This window comes from Uranotaenia lowii, chromosome 3, assembly GCF_029784155.1.
Source record: "Uranotaenia lowii strain MFRU-FL chromosome 3, ASM2978415v1, whole genome shotgun sequence".
Lineage (NCBI taxonomy): Eukaryota > Metazoa > Arthropoda > Insecta > Diptera > Culicidae > Uranotaenia > Uranotaenia lowii.
In genome coordinates this window covers 33,148,667-33,169,765 of record NC_073693.1, presented here as the reverse complement: position 1 = coordinate 33,169,765, position 21,099 = coordinate 33,148,667, and the positions used below count along the sequence as shown (strand labels likewise).

At 35.6% G+C, this 21,099-nt stretch overlaps 1 protein-coding gene across 3 annotated transcripts in view; it reads left to right on the top strand.

The window, feature by feature from the left end:
- The window catches only part of LOC129751321 (tafazzin), a 47,225-nt gene that overhangs the window by 16,242 nt on the left and 9,884 nt on the right, over positions 1-21,099 (top strand). For 2 of the 3 annotated variants that reach the window (XM_055746755.1, XM_055746753.1), the window contains 3 exons: positions 11,683-11,811; positions 12,244-12,258; positions 12,353-12,596. In XM_055746755.1, coding sequence (XP_055602730.1) covers positions 11,683-11,811; positions 12,244-12,258; positions 12,353-12,596 — 388 coding nt within the window. The remainder of the gene's footprint in view (positions 1-11,682; positions 11,812-12,243; positions 12,259-12,352; positions 12,597-21,099) is intronic. The other variant, XM_055746754.1, reaches the window with a different exon arrangement.

Here is a 21,099-nt window from a genome sequence, read left to right as displayed (position 1 = left end):
GATTATTAAACAATGAAACACATCTTACCTGTTGGTAACTTATGGGATTCGAACCCAAAAGTTTTTCTTGCCGATACCGGGAACCCAGTACGCCTGGGTTACCGCGCCAGTCTATCCACTAGACCACATCAGCGCTTTAACGTATTTTAAGTGCTGAATGTGTATAAAATCACCAAAATATAGGTGGCCCAAGATACCCCAAAAATGTGGCCCATGATTCTCCCCACAAGAAATAATTTGCAAATTGGTTGCGTTTGTGTGACTTATTGATGTTTCGTCAAAAATTCCTTTTCCACGTGAAAGAACATGACAAAACTAAGACCATAAGCATATTTTTGTTATGTACTTTAAGTCTCCCACGGATGCAATTTTGCGGGTGCTTGTTTAATTATGTAAATACATTTTTCTAGGCTTGTTGAATAAAAGATGCATATGATACGTACATAAGTTAACAACATTCAAGCCACAGGTACAGATGGCTTGCCAAACCAGATATTTCTTTGCGAACTTTGACAGTTTTATGTGCTTGGAAATATCTGCTACCTTTCCCCTTCCTTTTGCCGTATAAAACTCCTGTCCTGGAAGCTGCTTGTAGTCGGCTTTGACGTAGGTTTCGTCGTCCATTACCACGCAGTCAAACTTCGTCGTGTACAGCCTCCGGGATCGCGCTTTGGCCGTCGTATTTTGTTTATCATCGTGATTTGAAGTCACTACCTTCTTGTAAGTCTTTTTTTTCCGGGATTTTAAGCCCAATGGGTTTATTCATTCCAATTTCTTGTAAGTCGATAGTCCAGCTCATTTTTTGGCTCAGTGCACGGTTGTAGACGATACGCCCAGCTTATTTGCGGCTTCCGGTTTTCGATTCCCCCCCGATCCAGACTTCCTGGCTGTCGACAAACGTTCCCCGAACACTTTAATTACATTTGTAACGGTTGATTTGGCAACTTTTAGCGATTTTGCCAACTTTGCGTGCGAGTAGCTCGGATTTTCGCGATGCGCGAGCAAAATTTTGATACGCTGCTCTTCTTCCTTGGACGGCATTTTGACAACTGAAGAGTGAATTCCAAAAATCAAAATAGGAGCAACATTATACACACACACACACCTTCAGGTTTTCAGGTTTTTTCAATTTATTTAATTTATTATAAATACGTCAAGTTGATATCGACCGAATTTTGACCGTATCACCATTTATAGAAAAACATGCTTACGCAAAGCGATGACGATGACAGTTGGATTGAGATTTTTATCTCAACACACAGCTGAGATATTTAGAGTGGCCCACGTTTCTCCATGGCCCATGCTACCCCACTCTCCCCTACCTAGTTTTTCATTATTAAAAAAATCAATCTGTTCAAAAGGTTTTTAACGAAATTCTAATAGTTTTGAGCATTTGTAATGATTTCTGTCACTTTGGACATTTTTGTTCTGTCCAAGGGTGTCGATTTTCGGTCAAAAAATTGTTTTTCGAGACAACACCAGATCTCAACGTTAATTTTAAAGTTATTTTATATCAACGAAAAATAAAATTGATATCTACGAAAATTGAATTGTTTAGTACTTATAACAGCTCAGTTCTATTCAAATACTTATACCTTAGGAGTAAATTAGATCGGTTGAGCCATAATCTCGTTAACAATATTAGAAGAATGTTGATAGTCCATGAAAAATCATCACTTCGGTCCCGTTAAATCTTAATATCTTTGTTATACGGTCAGTTGCGATGCCTCTAACAACCCGCATTATCCCGAACAAAGATCAACAGATCAGACTAAATAATTTGATGCAAACCTAATCGCGACAACAAACGAAACGCAATTACCTACTCGCGAACTGAGGAAGGAACTCCGAATTTGCTCGCCGAGAAGGCAGAAGCGTGATCGTTCAAAGAAAAGCAACGTTTATATCGCAACAACAAAAACAACAACAATACAGCACGAGCACAGGCTATAGAGTCTAAACTTGACCCTGAAAGCGATTGTCCACTGTCATGCCATGACGACGACCGACGACGGTGACGCCTTGCTGGAGGTCGTTCGATGACCACGACCAAGACCGCTAGCCCGTTAGTGTTCAATTTACCCAGAGGCCTGCTTTCGTGTACCCATGCAGGTGATCGCAATCGCCGGAACTAGAGCAGAGTCGTTTGTCGGCGCGGGATTTATTTGGGGTGGGCACCAGCTATTTAGACCAGCCATTCAGTACCTACTCTCTCTTTATGGCGCGCCATAGAAAAACCGTTGATGCACCACCAACAACAGCCAAGAAATTGCACCTCAGCTGATGTCGGTTTTGTTTTTGTTGTTTTTAAATGCCGCGCGGATCGTGGAAAAACGTAATGAGAGACACACGAGCGCATTGATTTTGTTTTCATACGCCGTGAGCTTACGACAACATTCGTCGATTCCAACAGTTTTTTTTTGTTGTTGTTGCACCGTCGTCATTATCAAAACCGAGTCGTCGTGTACCGAACGTCGTCGTTGCAATTTGTTTGTTTGGCTTTGTTACGATTTGCAAATTTATTCTAATTCTTGAGAAAATCGGTTTTCCGGTCGCGATAGTTGTAGGTATTTGCGATATCTAGGTTTCCAACGAATAGAAAGTAATATTCTTCACAGTAATTCTTGAAACCTTGGAAATGACCGTATGATAGGTTCATCCTTACACAGATTTCGTGACAAATGTAATAAAATTGATCCATATCGGTTCGGTTTGAAAAATTTGACACACACTTAAATCAACATGTTTAAGGAGCTACGCTCGATTATCTTGATTTTTTTGTGGTCTTCTTTTTTTTTAACAACTGGGGAAAACATATTTTTTTTACTACTTACTGGGTATCAACTTTTTTGTAACCGGTTGTTTATCAGTTTAGTATACGCGTTCAGAAAACAGGAAAACTGTCGCCGTGATACAAAGTGTAAAGAGCTGTGATTTGAAGTAAATGAATGCCAGCTGTATACGCTCTTGTCAATATTATACACATATTTTAACCTCACAGAGGTACTTACGTGCATCTCCTTTTTTCTCAAAAGAAAAACTAATGAACTTGTTGACTCATATGTTCGTATATCAGAAATTGTTGCTATCTTAGCCTCGAGTTAATTTATTGACAATGTAGTTGAAATCCGAAGTTTTCGCGCTGGTGATTGGCAACCTTGCCAACCAGACTCAATGAAAAATGTCATCAATAACACCTCGGCCATCGGCAACCCTTTCTTTTGTTAGGTTCCGACACTTGGAAGATGTTTGATAGATGTCTGGTATGTACACCCAAAATAATCCGCACGTTGGGGATACGTGAAAAACTACATAATTTAGGTTTGTTTATAAAAGCCACGAGGAATGTTTTTAATATCCGAATGAAAGTAAGGGTGTTTTTATTCTTCCTGTTTTTGTTATTTTTCCTAATGATTAAAAAAAACTTGATTTTGTTGTGAATTAAATTTATTTTCACTATCTTTGTTCATTTTGACATTATAAAAAACACTTATTTTTGGACATCCTGCAACGCAGCTTTCTTTTTGAACTCTGTTAAAATTGAAAAGTATAAATTAGTAAAAAAAAGTATTATGTGAATAGAAAAGAACGAGAGGTAATAATCAGATCCAACGGAATAGCACTTGTATCCAGAGCCACTGCTATCAGAAAAATGAAAAACAAAAATTAGCTGATTGCAATTAAGAATTGGGGTCGTTTTAGTACGACAAATCCAAAACAGATGAATATCCGATCATGATGACAACAGGCACAACGGCTTCAAAAAATTTCATTACATGGAACAAAGTAAGCGAACCACAATTCCATATTCTATCTAATTTCAATTTACCACCGCAAGCTGGAGAAAAATGCACAAAACGGATTTGAAATCATCCAGTTAGACTTTACGTGAAATTCATGAGTCAGTTATGTGAAAGTAAAGTACTGGCTACCGGGGCGTCTTTGCTACACTGATGTTACAACCAAAATTCACGTAGAATCGATATGATGCATCAAGATCTTAGTTTACGTGAATAATACCGTACAAATAATTTCAAAATTATTTTGCGTGTATGTATGTATGTACACGGAAAATAATAAAAAGGTGAAATTTACCGAGTAACTGGTGTAATTTTTTTTCCACTCCTCTTTCGAGATAAATTTTTTCGATCACCTAGCAAAAAGCTGATTTGTACAGTTTTTCTTTCCACCTATAAAAAAGTAAATTTTACCATTTTTTTTGGATTCACTAACCCAAAATGTGCATTCTATCGGTTTCCCATTCACTGTCCAAAAAGGTTTTTTCTCTTGAACTCTTAAAAGCTGTTCTGGCTAGTCACCAAAATCAATGAAACAAAGACAAACATTCATTCAAGATTTAATTTTTGTATAAGAAAGACGTTTTCATTACCTATGTGATTAATGTTTTAGGAATCTATGTTTCTATAACGTTCTTCCTTCCGACGATACCGCTTGGTGAACTCCGTTTTTTTTTCTTGAATGTTCCGTTTTGTCGGATGAAAACACTTTTGCATCCTCTCGGACATCAACACTGCCTTTTACTTGTCCTTCCACGCCACCATGGCCGTTGAATCCTACTACAACTAGCACATTCCATCTCTTCTCTGTTCAACTCAACCGGCCAGCTGGGGGATAATATTGGCTATTCCGGAATGATGAGGAAAACAATTCGTAGCTCAGTAGGTCAATCTGTAATATAGTTCAATGATGAGAACTAGCACAACAAAATGAAATCTAATGCAAAATTTCCCTTTCTGTTCCTATTTCCACGTATTGCGCACGAAACAAAACCTATTCCTGAATGAAAAAACAACTTAACCTCAATAAACGGATTCGAAAAATAGTTACCTTTTTTTCGAGGTGAATTGTACCGTTTTGTTCAGCGCAATACAGATCAACTTCATCTTGCTACGAGGTAAGCTTTACCTCGAAGAGGTAGAAAGTACCTTTTTTGGATTTACTTTTTTCTAGGTGAATTGTAACTTTTTGTTCTGCTCAACTCAGGTAAACTGCATCTTGCTATGAGGTAGGCTTGACCTTTTTTGGATTTACCTTTTTTTCTAGGTGATTTCTGCCTTTTTTGTCTGCTCGATTCAGGTAAACTTTACCACGTTGTGAGGTGAGTTTCACCTCGCTGAGGTAAAAGTTACCTTTATTGGATTTCACAAGCATTCAACTTTTTATCTCGGCAAATTTTACCTTTTTATTATTTTCCGTGTATGTTGATCACCATGGGTGCACGGATTCACCGCAGTTTTATGAAAGTATGATTTCCGCAGGGTTTATAATATTCCACACCATGGCTTCGTGTGAACTGTTGTGAAATAAATGTATTTCGTTTCACTGTACGAGTTAGTTTTGGAAGAATGTTTCAATCAACTATAAGCAACTAGTTAAGCATTCATAGAATAGATAGTTTTATAAATTTAATACAAGTATTTCGGTATCCGTGAATATTCCTGACCAGTTTGCCAGTTGATTGATCCTTCATACCTTGAAATGAAATGCAATTATTAATGTTCCACCATCTTACCATGTTCATGCTTTACAAACCTACCTGAATATCCACAGAATACATCAAATTACCACACAATTCCCCCCTTTTTTTACGATAAATCACTGATTTCATTTACGATAAATTTACGATTTACGATAAATCACTTTAACCACTGATCAAACTGACATGACACTTAGAACAAAAATTCAACCATTTTCTGTCTAGTTTATTTTGTCAGATTTTGAAGGTTCGCAATACCGACGACAGGTGGCAAACCTGAAAAATGTGACAAAAAATGCCCTGTAGGAAAAATGTACCGATTTTATCGTAGAAATTGCCTATTTTTTAAGTTGGGTGGCATTTCCTAACTGGGATACCATTTCTTCAAATCGATTGATGCGCACTCTGGAATCGATATTGCGTACTGTTGGAAAAATTGTTCAGAAAACGAAATCGAGTGTCCAGTCAGTATGGTCAGTGCTTTAACCATGTTGCCTCGATTTCCGCTCAAACCTTAAGCTTTTCACTAACAAATCAATCTTGGATAACTTCACTTCACCAAGTAATATCTTTTGAACTATTATTGTTAACAACAAAAATTTTTAATCAGATTATGTCAAATATTTTTTAAAACTTCAAATCAGTTTTGATTCGAATTTGTATATATTTCTTACATGCTTTTCCGAATGAGTTCAAACTATGTAGGACAATATCGATATCGAAAAATATATGAAAAATATACTAGTAATCGGACATTCAAAATTTTGACAGCATTTTGCTGCCTGTAAAAAGTAGTATCCGACCTTTTTTTTCCAAATTTTAAATGTACGCGTTTTTTGAGGTATTCATGATGTAAGAGAAAAAAAAATTTGCACAGTTTCCTTCAAAATCCATCATTATCATATTGACAACTGACAAAACCGTTGATTTTTCAAAGAATTACTGTGTTTGAGTGGAGGAAAAGTATGCAAACACTGTCAAAAATGTCCACAAAGTTCAAATCAAGCATTGGAGTGAAGCACATGATCGGCAACTAAGCCAGGCAGCATTTTTAATTTTGTATAAGCGAAAAACTAAGCGTAGTAAGCTGAAATTTCAAATTCTTTTTTGTCCAATAAGCTGAAAGTGTTGCCTAATGACCTAACCTCAAACAACTTTTTTTTGCTTGTTCCAGAGCTCGTAAGCTGTTTAGCCAGTACCGAGGCTATGAAACAGATGATTTCTGATAAACGACAAAGCTTATGAAATACCCTATTTCAAACAAATTCCATCGTTTGAATTCTATTCTATGTCTGCTCGTGGCTGCGTCCCGAGCATATGAAAGTATGTATTTGCTGGTTGTTTTGTTTAAAATATAATGATTTGCTAAAATTCTGCTCCTGTGGAAAAAAAAACAACAATTTTCAAAACGAAAACTTCGGTTTTCGCTGTTTTTAATAGTCCAAGAAGAGTATTCTTGTATGTATCTTTCGCAACCCACGATCTATACTAACCGATTATACTTTAAGTTCAATCTTATGATGGTTTTACTTCGTTATTGTCAGAATTTGCCAGCCTTTCAAGAGGCTCAACAATAATCAAGTTTTGTCAATTTCGAAACAGCTGTATCCACTAAATTGACCTCAGTTTCTTTTAAAAGAGAAGTATTGGACCGAAAAGTAGCAGAAATTGAAGGAGATGTAGCCACCTCAAATACAGATTAGACGAAGTATAAGTTTGAAAAACTAATCAATATCATGGCTGAAAAAAGTGTGCGCCCGCCGATGGGAGGTACTAAGAATAAAGTAGGATATTTTCTTGCAAAAACAAACGATAAATATTTTTTTTTAATTTGTTCATACATTGTCATAAGATTACCTTCATTTCCTCCATAGAAAGTATTTAGATTAAACGAACGGTTTTTGAGATACACGAATTTGTAACTGTCCCATTTCTAAAAGAACTAAGCTTTATGATCATTAAGAGCAAGTTCACTGTGTTGGAAAAAAGTGGTAGAAATTTTGACACTTATGGCACATATTGAAAACTTTACCATGCAAAAACATTTTCAAGATCCTCAATTCAGTTCGGCCTACAATTTTTTTTATACAACACGTGTTCTATTTTCGCATGCTGTGATGCAAAAATAGCTCGATTTCTATCACATACGGCTGAAATAGTAAGAGCAAGTCCAATGGTGTTGGGAAAAAGTGGTAGGAATTTTGACAGCTGTAGCACAGATGGGAATTTTTCTATCGTGAAATATAGCACAAAAATGTTGGCCGTCCACCGGTGTGATAGAATACGAAGGTATAAAATCGAAAGCGACCAGCGATGCCAAGTGAATTTGCTTTTCAGTAATTTTACTGACATTTTGTAATTTGAATTCACCGTTTGAAAATTTTAATCAATTCTCTTTATTCAACCATCGAATTCAAATAATAGTGTTAGCACTTTGAGGATACTAAGGAAATCTAAGCCGTGAAACACCAAACCCTTGGCATTTTATATCTCGGAAGGAAATTCTAAAGATTCTAAAGATTGTCGAATACCCGCAGGAGCTCCGTTTTCTAAAGCTGATGGAGCCATAAACTACGGCGTTAAAAAATTTCTACCGAACATTCCGACGGATTTTTTTTCTAAAACGAATCACTTTAACTTTTGAAAACCACGAAAACAAAACAAACGAAATGAATTATACAGCTGTCTGGCATCTCTGCGCCTCATGTTGTCGATAAAAAAGTGATGGTTCGCGCAATTGGCCATGGGTTATGAAAATTTGGTTGTAATTTTTAAACAGTTTGTAACTTGTTTATATTAATTCATATCAATTTTAGTTATGATACTTAATAATAAAACATGAAAATATCAAATAACATTACAATTTTAAATTGGCTCAATTTATATTTTTTCCTTTAACCGAGGTTTCGAACATAAGAAAGGTGGCAGCACCGAAGCGTTTCACGCACGAATACTGTTTAGCAACGCCGGCTCTATCACTCGGTTCGGTGTTGCAAAACATCGTGTTTTTCTATCACCCTCAGCCAAAAAGTGTTATACGATATAAATTTTTCAGCGCGAAACTGTTCGAATATCAGATTTTCCCAACACCGGTGTACGGCAAAAGTCTTGTGATGTGTTGTAAACCATCAAAATTTCCAACTCCATCTCAACCAGTGAACTTGCTCTAACAGTGCTGTAAAAAATACAACGCTCAAAGATCTTGAAAACATTTTTGCATGATAAAATTTTCAAAATGAGCTATAAGTGTCGAAATTTCTACCACTTTTTCCCAACACCAATGAACTTGCTCTAAAAATGTAAAATCATCCGGGTAGATGTAACCGGAAAAAATGAACTTTAACGATAATTTCGCGGTGTCATGAAGATAAAATTAGATTGTGGTTTGTTGTTGGTTCTCTGTACGGATTACGTCATGTTGCGGCTTGCTAAGTGTCGTAACCGACGGTCTCAGAATACAGACCTTCCGCATCTTCACCACTTCACTCACCGTAAACTGCAGCGAAACACGCCTGACAACCATAGCCTAATTCAATCTTGTTCAAACTGAAGAAGGAAACATCTTTTCATAACATTATACTCCGTTCAACATTCTTTCTCTTTCTCCCATTTTATATACTCGTATGTATACTATTTCTCTCTCGAATAACGTGCAACTTGCTATTTCTCTTTTGCAACTAGCATTTCTCCATTCTGTACACTGATACAAATTACCAAGTAGATTCTATGTTGAACATCATTTCTATTTTTTCAATATAATTCATTTATTACTATTATTCACTACACTAAGTTTTTCTTAAATTTTGTCCAGAATAAACGAGAGAAGGTAATTATTTTCTTACATGGAAGAGGGAATTATGGAATTCGGATGAATTAGCATGGGAGTGTTTGCGGGCGGACGAAGGGCTCGATAAATAACAATTTACAGAGATGAGTATAAACCAAATGCAACAGAAATGGTTAGATTGTACCAATATATTTTCTCGATAAAACTAGATGATTTATTAACTATGGAATATAAAAAAGCTTAACTCTTTTAAAGGAAATTCGTGGGGGGTTGGATAGGTCATCAAACGAACGTAAGACTGATATACAATGGGTTGTGGAATAAAGCCAGCCGGAGTATCTCGGAAAATATGGAATCATGAGAAGGATGCTTGGGTTCCTTTTAATAGTTATAAATTTGATTCGAACAGTTGCAACAGAGTATGTAATTCATACCTACCCGCATAAATGTGGATTGTAACCAAACGATTGCTTAAAACGTCTAACGACGGTTTTATTAAGCGTAAAATAACGTTTGGCAAACGATTTTACGAATTGTAGTTTTATTACAACCCCGTAGCTTAACTTTTTAGGTAAAAGTTTTGTAACGATTCTACATTACGTTCATCCAACGCTAAGCAAATGATTTATGGAAACGTTTGTGAATGCAACACGCACACATACATAATATGTTGACAGTTCAATGGAAATTTCGGATTATTTTTTATTAAAATTCAAATTATCACTTCAAAATATTATAAATTTTATTGCAAATTAACTTACATTTTATGAGCATTTTTTTGCCTTTCTTGGTGAAAGCCGAACCTGTTCAGCACTAACTGACTACACCGTTCATGTCTGAAGAAATTTGAGCCGGGAATATATGATGTGCTCCATAACGAAATGCCGTTCAGAGTTTCCAGAACAACCTCCGGCACCCGCATGGTGCTCGGAAGGATCGGCAAGGGATGGTAGTTCGGCTAGAAGCATTCTATTTCTCTTCGAAGATGCTGGAGTTGCCTTGAGTGTTTCATCATCTGACATTGTTCGTACCTGTGGAAAAAGAAATGGTAAATGCTCAGTTATCAAATAATATGAATTGCCCTCTCTTACCTTGATTTTATGGTCCGTTATGCTGCACTTCCAAATAGATTCGGAAGAAATCCAAAATTTTGGAACAAAAAGCGTCTGGTTCGGATGAGGAAAATTTTTCATTATTCTTCTTCTTGAAGTTTTCTTGTTCCTTGACACGCGTTTCGGTCAGAGGTGCCAGGTGTCCTGATTTTTCAGGATTTGTCCTGATTTTGAGAGACCGTCCTGATTTTTCAAAAACGCTTGAGTTGTGCTGATTTTTGAAAAATGGTCTGTAAAATGTCCTGGTTTTCATAAAAATATTTAAATTATAGCTTAATTTATATTTAAATGATGATGACATGAAAAAAAAAATCAATTATAAAATAGTTTAACTTCAACCGATGATAATCTTTGACTCATATGTATCAGTGGTGTTTTTAGTTGTAAACTGCAGGCCAACAAAGGTACGTTTAGTCAGCTGAACCAAATTTTAAAAAAATGATTTGCAGGATTTCTAAAGAAAACTTAAAAATTTGGATTTATTGGACCGTTTTGAACTTGAATGCTGCTTGGTATTAATATTCTTAATTTAATGAAAATGTTTTATATAGATATTTTCATAAATGTATGCTGATTTTTTGCAAAGTCACCTGGCAGCTCTGATCCGCGTTTCGGCCAATTTTTGACGTAAGTCATGGACGCTATGGTTAACGGTTCGAGATCATTTTTACATTATTGAAAAATTGAAGTAAATCGTTCATATTATTTATCCACCGTACCAGATACCGTCACTTTTCCACATGAACGTTCATGTTTCGTTCTTATCGTTGTCGATCTAAAGTTCAATATAATAGCTACGTTTACAGAGACAATCACTTTTTCTGAAGCCGTTGGTGTACCGTAAATACTGTTTGAGATATAGTTTTTTAGTATGCGGGTATCCTAAACCAGTGCTAACGGACTCCTTGATAGTACTGCAAATATTGTTGGTGAGCTAGGCATGTACAATATTTGAACGTGCCATCGAGATTTCCTGTACCTACTCGGGTCAGTAGACCTATCAATGGTGGGTTCTTACGTACATAAAATTTTTTAAAATAGATTGATTTTTGTGAAATTCATATTTCAAAAGCATTTTAAATTTTATTCATGTTTTCAGCAAACTTGTGAATCTAGATAAAATATACAATTTGTTGTAGAAATAAAGTCTTATTTACTTCAAACATAAAAAAGGCAAATAAATAAGCGAAAATTTAAAAAAAACTTTTAGCTTTTTTGTAATTGTGGGACCCCAACAAGCTGATTGTATGAAACGTTCCAATTTTTCAATGTTCTTTTTTTTCTAGTATGGCTCAACAAGGCCCGGGTCCACAACATCCAAGTGCTGGAAGATGCACTGGAAAACCGACCCAAGGGAATCCCGCTGCTGACCGTATCCAATCATCACTCGTGCTTCGATGATCCCGGAATGTGGGGTAAGTTTTTTGGCGAAATTTTAGCTATTGTACATCACAACCCGTGATTAACTATGATTTGAACTTGCTACTCAGAAGTTTGTTCTAGGTTTTTTAAAATTTAATCTTAGATTTGAAGTTTTTTCAAATTGTTTTATTCCTTAGATTTTTTTTATGAATATGTAACTTTTCGTTTTGTTCAGTAAAATTGTTATTTTAATTTTATAAAAGTTTATTAAAAGTATGATGAGCCGTTACCCTTTTATATCTGAGTAGCTTGTTCAGCTTTTATGTATGCTTGTTTTTGACGAAAAAGTGTGGTGAATGTAAGGAGATTGTTGTCAAGCTAAATTTCGTACGACTGCCACACTTTCTCGCGAAATTTATGTTCATAATGGTAATACTTTCTGTTGTTATTGTTCTTCTGCATTCCCTTTCTACTAAATAAAACAGGACTGCTGAAGCTCCGTAACATTTCACGCCCACCCCTGGATCCCACCAGAGTAGTTCGTCACTAATTAGCATTACTATTCCTTTTTCTTTCCCCGTGCTTCATTTCTAGGTCTGCTAAAGTTGCGCAACGTATGCAACAAGAACGTAATCCGGTGGTCGATGGCGGCTCATGATATTTGTTTCACCAACAAGTACCATTCGCTGTTCTTCATGTACGGCAAATGCATTCCGGTTGTGCGGGGCGCTGGCGTCTATCAGCCTGCCGTCGATCTGTGCATTGAGAAGCTTAAGCTGGGCCACTGGGTGCACGTGTTTCCCGAGGGGAAGGTCAACATGACCAAGGAAGATCTCAGGTATCTACACTTGTAGTCGCCAGGAAACTCATGAATTCGTTGAATGTTCTTTGTTGGACTCATTTTTCTGTTTGCTTGTTGACGTTTTCGAATCATCCTTTCATGTTTTCTTTTTTTTTCGCGTAATATTACGTCTTACGGAATCAGTATTTCGAGAGTACAAATTGAAATTCCCAAATGATTTTTGCGTCACGAAAAATGTTCCTTTAAAAGACATCCTAATTGAAAGACACAGTGCACGCGAATTGCGAAGCGGTTCAACACTTTAAAAAATCCTTCGTTGTTTTGCATAAATTAATCTCACGTGAAAGAATCTTTGCAAATTAGTTTGCAGAATATAAATCAAAAACTCGGTATTAGGAAAGAATGACCCTGGCAGTTAAACTCCTTTAAACAAAAAAATAAAAAAAAGACGGTCTAACTTTAAAATGCCTTAAATGACTGAAAATTTCATGGAACAGCCAAAATATGCGTATAGCGTTAAAGAACTCAATAAGCAGAAGTCGAATTCCGCTGTCTAACACTATGGTACGCCATCTTGAAATCCAATATGGCGGCTTCCGCTGAACTCAAAAATATTGTAAATAACTGAAAATCGCATGAAAAAAATCTAAGAAAACTATGACAAAAATATGAAAAAAGTTATGAAAAAATATGGCAACAATATGACAATTTTATGAAAAAATATGAGAAAAATATGACAAATATGTTAAAAATATGACAAAAGTATGAGTAAAATAAAGCAAAAATTTGATAAATTTGACAATAAAATGACAAAGCCATGACCAAAATAAAAAAAAAAAATAAAAATATGACAGATGGCAAAAATTTTGAAAATAAAAAAAATCTGACAAAACTATAAAAAAAAATTACAAAATAATGAACAAAATATTAAAAAAATGCCAAAACTAAAAAAAAAAATGGACAAAAATTTGACAACGTTATGGAAAATATGACAAATGTGAAAATCTATACCTAATAAATAATAAATATTACAAATATGGAAAAATTCGGCAAACAAAATTATGATAAAAATTGACAAAGCTTTGTTTTACTGAAAAATTACTGAAAAAGGAGGCAACTGACTTGCCAACTGAGCTACATAAATCACAAGCTCTTGTTTTGTCTGAATTTTGTCATATTTTATTTCTATATATTCTATCTCATTTGTCATATTTTTATGGCGTATTTGTCATTATTTTTTCAGATTTTTGTCATATTTTGTTCAATTTTTGTCATGTTATTGTCGTATTGGTCATCATTTTGTCATTTTTGGACACATTTTTGTAAGAATTTTGTGATATTTCTATCCCATTATTCATTATTAGCCAGATTTTGGTCATAGTTCTGACAGAACTTTGTCACATTCTAGCACATTTGCTATATTTTTTCGTCATTTTAATGTCAAATTTTTGCCATATTTTTACCACCTTTGTCATATTTTTTCATAATTTTATCATATGTTTGTCATTTTTGTAAATTTTTTTGTCAATTTTCATTCATATTTTTGTCATATTTTTGGCATAATTTATTTACCACATTTGTTGTATTTAATTCAAAGTTGTCACTTTTAGTTTGTCATAGTTCTTTCAGATTTTTGTCATTTGATTGTCAAATTTTAGTCAAAGTTTTTTCATATTTTTCCACAATTTTGTTATGTTTTTGTCTTTATTTTTTTCAGATTATTTATAACACTAGTCATATTTTTGTATACCCGATCAGGAGAGCATGTCAAAATAATAACCCAAACGTATCTCATCAAGATATTTACATCTGATTCAGTTATAATTAAGTACTCAAAATTTTCGATTTTAAGTTTCTCTCATCTGAATTATATCTAATTCCGATTGACAGACTTGAATGGGGTTGAGCTCATTTTTAACGATAAAGATTTTTTTTCGGATTGTCGTAAAATAAAATGATTATATCATATTTTGATATACGTACAACTTTTTATGAAACACGGACATCGAAGTCAACGGCCCAAACCGTGCAATAATGAATTTCGCTCAACAGATCCATAAAATTGAATCCAATTTTCGGGAAACCAAAAATGGAGCATGGTTTCAGCATATAATGTGGTTTATTGACAATCCACTAGAAATTTTTCCCGAAGTACTCATATCTTGATAAGTTATAATTTTGATAGGTTTTGTTCTGCCCAATATCAAATTATGCTATCTGAACGAGAAATAATCTTGAAAGGAGCATATCTTAAATTGATATAATTTTGCTGTGATCGCAAAGACTTTTTGATATAATTTGAGATATTTTAACATCCTACGAGTACTAAATTATATCTCATTTTGATAGGAAAAAATTGACTATCAAAATATCTCATCTTGATATAATTTTGTTATTCTCTTCTGATCGGGTATATTTTTCAGATTTTTACATTATTTGTTCAATTTTTGCCAGACAGTCATTTTCATCTACTTTTTTAGCCCTTTCACTCAATCAATACCCATATTTTGGGGGATTCATGTGATTTTAAGTTATTTACAACATTTTCAAGTTAAGTGGAAGCCGCCATATTGAATTTTAAGATGGCGTCGGACAACGTTCAACCCCTTCATACTATACACGTATTGTGGAGGATTCATGACATCGGTCATCAATTGCCAATTCCTATTTGTTTTCATTGAAAAAGACTGATAGCGTATTATTTGCGAAAATACCAAATTAACCACCAGAGGAACGGCGATAGTAAATTAAATAAACAAACTTTCGAAAAATGACTTTTCGAGAAATTTCGATTTGTGATGAAAAATACCCTAAACCATTTGCAAACATTTTTCGTCTGGACCTTTTCGAAAAACAATCCGGGTAAATCAGGCTCATATGATTTGCCAAAGTAAAGTAGCCACTTTTTTTCGATCGCCAGCAATAATTTTTGGAATCGTCCCGCACCATTTACACTGAACATCGATTCCAGAGTGCGCATTTTTCCTACAGGGATTTTTCTTGTACAATTTTGCAAGGTTCGTAATACCGACGATAGGTGACAAAATTATAGACAGAAACTGATTGGATTTTTATTGTAAGTGTCGTGTCAGTATGATCTTTATCTTCCATGCCTTTTGTCACGTACATTTAATTTTTACACAGAAATCAAGGAAAATCAGGCTTCAAGAAACAACCAATGCTGTTCAGATTATCAGGATAAACCTTTAGAAATCAGGCTAATCTTGAAAAATCAGGAACATTGGCATTTATGCCTGTCACGAAAAAGTGCTCCATTTTCTAATGGATCAGCAATTTTCACTAAAGATTCAAGATCAGAAGACGAGATCAGGTCAGGTCCAAAATTCGGCATCGGAATCCAGGATTATGATTAGGTGTCCAGATCAATATTAAAAACCAGGATCGATGATCAGCTTCAGGATAAACATCAGGGAACAGAATTAAAAAATCCCAGTATTCAGCATCTGGATCAAGATTTTTTCGGTGTGTTCATTTGTCAAATGATTTATTGTAATAAAATTTTCAATTCACTCATCCCACACTTAAGAACAGAATCAGGATCAAGAATCGAGAATTTCGATTAGAGTTAGGAACAGGGATCAGGATCCATGCTCAAGATTCAAGATCAAAGATCAAATCCTATGGTCTTTAATTCAGTATCGAGTTTATGAGTAAAAAACGCATGATACCTTATCATATCAGGATCGGAAACAGGGAGTAAAGTCCAGTTTCAGGACCAGAATCCGGTATAAGGATCAGCAATCAGCAAGGAACCAGGATCAGTATCAGCACCAACCATCAAGTAATCGAGATTGTATTTAGATTAAGATGGCCAGTAATTTTGTTCACTGAAGAGGAGTGAATGCCAGAGTAGCTCGAAATGTCTGGACAACTGGTAAATTTAGTTTTCAATATTAAAACTCGCCACAGGGAGCCGATAAATCCAAGAGCCGTATCAGGGCGAGATCAGGGTCCGAAAACCTAGACCAGGTTCGGGATCAGAATCCGGGATCTAGATCCATGATCAGAACGTGGGATCAGGGTTCAACCACAGAGAACAGACGTACAAGCTCGAACAAAAAATATTCTGAAAAGTGTGTAAAAATTCAAAAGCTATCATCAGAAAAATACGTTAAAAATTAACTGGAAACAGTGCCATCTGTTGCGCCGTTTAAAAGTTACAAATCAACTTTGAAAGCGCTTAGTTTTCGAAACGGCGTAATCGTATTTAAGCTCATGAATAAATTGGCCAATATCTCAGTAAATGAACGGATTCAATTTGTTGGCTTGATAAATGAAATTGGCGTTACTTTTAGCTTGGCAAAATTTTATTTTTTTGTTTTTGTACTACTTTCGCAGAAAATAACTGACTTTTTTGGATTAAGCTTCCGCACTTCTTGAACGGTTATCGAAGTCACAGGAAGAATCGGATATGTCCAGTCAAATAAGATCACTCTTGACGATCATTCTCACCCAGCAGTACTGATTCTAGGCATCTCAAAGCGGGTTTCATTCACGTATCACATTTGCATCCCATAGTTCAAAATTAAGGAGTTCTTGTAAGTTTGAAGGCAATAGCGGATAAATTTTAATATATATTTTTTATGAAATATGAGGAATGTGTTACGAAACTCTATGAGCGATTATCTTGCAACATGCCAAGTAGCTCATATGACCTACTCAAAACTAACTTAAATTTTGTGTATTTTTTTTCTCAGTTTTGTTTTGACAGTTCTCTTCAATGTGTTTGGAGACATCTGGTGTCCCAGCCAAAAAACAAAAATTGGTTCAAAAAGGGCGTTGGAACTTTTACACCAGTTTCGTGGGCTAGCTTGTACGTCTGTTCTCTGTGGTTCAACTTCCAAAGTTCGAGATTAGTTTTCAGGATTAGAATCTACGATATTAATACGGGTTCTAAAATCATGACTCTTTGTTTAATATTCGAATGCAACTATCAAAATCTAGATTTGTATCAGAATTCGAGATCAGAATCAGAATCTGCGAGTAGTGCCCAAGATCATTTGGATCCAGGACCCTGATCCTGCATTTTAATTTAAGATCCAAAACCTTGATCCTGCCATTCCACAGTGGTGCGAAACATCAATCTAGTTGTACTGAATTATTAGCGTCCAGGAATAATGAGATAGATATTAGGTGTCTTCGGCAACATTGTTCAGTTTCACAAGGAGACAATTTTGGTTAAAAATTTATTGCCAAGGGGTCCGCCAATAGCGAGATAAAAATGCTATCTTTTTTGTTATTCAAAATAGGGCTTCGATGTCTTTGACAAAGTTGTTAATCAAAATACATAAATTTGTGGCATATGCCAAAGTTCTTTTACATCACCCTTAGAAGTTATAGTGAAAGTAAAAAATACCACCTTTTGTGTGATTATTTTCGATGGTAAATGGAATCTTTTCCATCTTTTCCAATCCTAGACCCAGATCGGGGGTTCTTCTAGCTATCCTGATTAAGAATTCCTGATCCCGAATAATCCTGAATTCAAGATCAGTACATGTATCAGAATCCGCGATCTGGGTTCAGGATCAGCATTCAGGATGAAACTTATGATCCAGAATCAGAATGTAGCATCAGGATGAGATGCTCGATCAGAATTTTGGATTGGGAGCCAGGGTCCGGGATTCGGGATCCAGGTTCTGGATCTTAGATTAGAATGCAGGATCAGTATCAGATCCTTGGATGAGGGTCAGGATTTTAATTTAGTTTCGGATCAGATCATAGTCAGGTTCAAGATCGGAATTGGAATCCGGAACAGGGTCAGAATCAGGTTCAAGATAGTAAGGATCCGGAACCGAACCCTGATTCTGAAAAGGATCGGTGGTTAACTTATCTTAAAAATCTTGAAAAGGATCTCCGAAAAAATCTTGGACCTTCGCGTGATAAGACTTAAAAATCTGGAATGCAAAGATGCGAGTTAACTACTTATTTTGATGTATTTATGTTCTTTTCTCGTAAGTAAGCACACTTCCGATTTACTGCTCACCAGATATCCCAAACGGTGGTTCGTCCTTCGTCTTGAGGAAATAATTACCCTTCGCTCTAGGGGGACATGCATAACCCATGGGGATGGGTGATCCGAGACAAGTCCCCAAATCCAGCGACAGTATAGAACTACATTTCACAGCAAGCAAACTGTTTTCATTCCCTGGACGAACCGTTTCAGCATATAAAATCCAAGCTCTGATATGGGAACAAGCCGGACTTACACATCCTGGTTGAACAGATACAACGCTACGGTTAAAAAAAGGTTTTAAGATGATTTAGTGGAAAGGTTCCTCAAACAACTTACCCATTCGGATAGAAATCGGCATCACCTATCGGATCACGCTTTCCCAGAACCTTGGAGTTCGTGTGTATGATGTCTACGAAATCGGCATCCCCCCGTGAGATTCCGCTCAGAGTTTCTCCCTCGTTGAAGCAGGGATTCGCTGGATCCAGTCCGGTTATCCGGGGAAACGAAAGGTTGGTCAGATATTGAAAATGCCGACCCGTCGAACCTACGATGTGTGCCCCAAGACTATGTCCAACCAAGTGAATCTTCTCGATCGGGACGTACTTCGTTATTCCTTGTAAACTTTTAGCTAACGCTTCTCCAAGAGCGTTGGTATTAAAAGCTGCCCACGCGTATAAAGTTTCCACGTATTCAGCGGTATCGAGCGCTATGAAGTTGTGGCCACCTCTTTCCTCGTAAGCCCGAAATAATCCACTAACCGATCGTTTCGTTTTATTGGGGTACGCACTCCAACCCGACACGTAAATCACTGTTTTTAAGGTACGATCAAATTTAGGATGATTCCAAAGCTTTTCCGATTGTAAAATAGGGATCGAAATGATTGAATCACTGGTCATTAGTTGGTATTTCAGTTCCGATATGTCTACTGGTAGTTCTGATTCTGTTAGGTTGGATGACGTCGCAATTGAACCTTAATCATGCTGAGGAAATTTAAATATAATGTTTATAACCTAGGCTAAAGATACAACTTACAAATTTGGTTGAAGGTGGCCGCCAGCACTTCCTGCGGAAGTCCGATTAAGGATTGTTTGCTAAAATCTAGCAGCTGTTCGGCACTGAAAACCTGAGGTAGTCTTTCGACGATATTCTGGATCATTTTTTGAGCAACCTTAGCTTCATTTTTCGATCGGTTTAAGATATATGCAAAGTCAATTGATACAACCAGAACTATTTGTAGGGATATAAGAAACAATGTTTCACGAATGAGAATCATCTTTTGATGACGAAATTTGAAAAACTCCGAGGGTCTAATCAGTTGATCATACCTTCTACACTATATCAACTACAATATACAATCACTTTATAGGGACAATCCGTAACTGAGTGCGCTACTTTTAAAATGTTCTAGTTTCCTAACGTTGTCACCTATATAAATAATAGCTGACAATCGATCCGTTACATTGAATTGTTGTCATTTTTTCATGTTTAATAAAACAACAACCTATCAGGTGGATCCCCCCAACCAAACGTTTTAGCTTTGAATATACTTATTGAAGGTTCATCAAAGCAATCGAAAAAAAAATAAAAGGGAATTTTTCGATTGCTTTGATTCAGAAGAATTATTCAACCAAGTAGGCTCTCAACACATAATAGAGATTCATCCATATTATTATAGGTGAAAATGTGTTTTCAGAAACTTTACATAGTCGATTCCTTCGTATTTCATCGTATCTCTTTATTTATTGCGATTCAATTTATTAAGTTCGAAATTTTTTCTATTGGAAAAAAGGTTAAAAAATGAAAAAAAGGTTAGAAAACAAGCCTCAAAATAATACATTCATATAAAATACACCGGGGTAAGTGAAGACGGTTTTTTATACAGCTCAACTGCCGTGCCTATCAAGACTGTCACATGTGACTTTTGGGTCATTCTCACTTTTTTGCTGGAAACGGTCTCTTTTAGTGGTAGCTTTCGAGTAAAAACACAAACAAGTATACTTTGTTCTGAACTTATACGAAATTTTCATTAAGGTGGTTGTCTCTATGTTGATGTTTCTACGCAAGAATGTCACACTAGAGAAAAATTCTGTGAAAAATGCAAATTTTATCAAAATATTTTCTTAAGATGAGTTTAAACTGCTGAATATAATGTTATTCACTGAAACGAACACTAAAATAGAGGGCAGAGGGGAGCGAGAAGCCTTGAGTATATTATTCAGAGAAATTTCCACATAACCCTTTTCGTTAGGCACTATTTTCAGGATCCATACTAAACTATAAATTTTTATAAACAAAAAGGAACGTATTTTTCAAATAACGGTTAAACTTGAGTTTTTGGGAAAAAAGAAACAATACAGACTCTTAAAATGATAGAAAAATTGTAGCTGTGTGATAGAACTAGCATCGGTATGCGTTCTGATTCTACGCAAAAGTGTCACACAGAACATTTTTGGCTCTAATTTGCTGTTTTTTTGTAGGAAATATAATTTTTTTTGGTTGAAAACATTGTAAAATGATTAACTTGAAACGTTCACTACGAAAAAACTGACGGTGAATTTTTAGTTT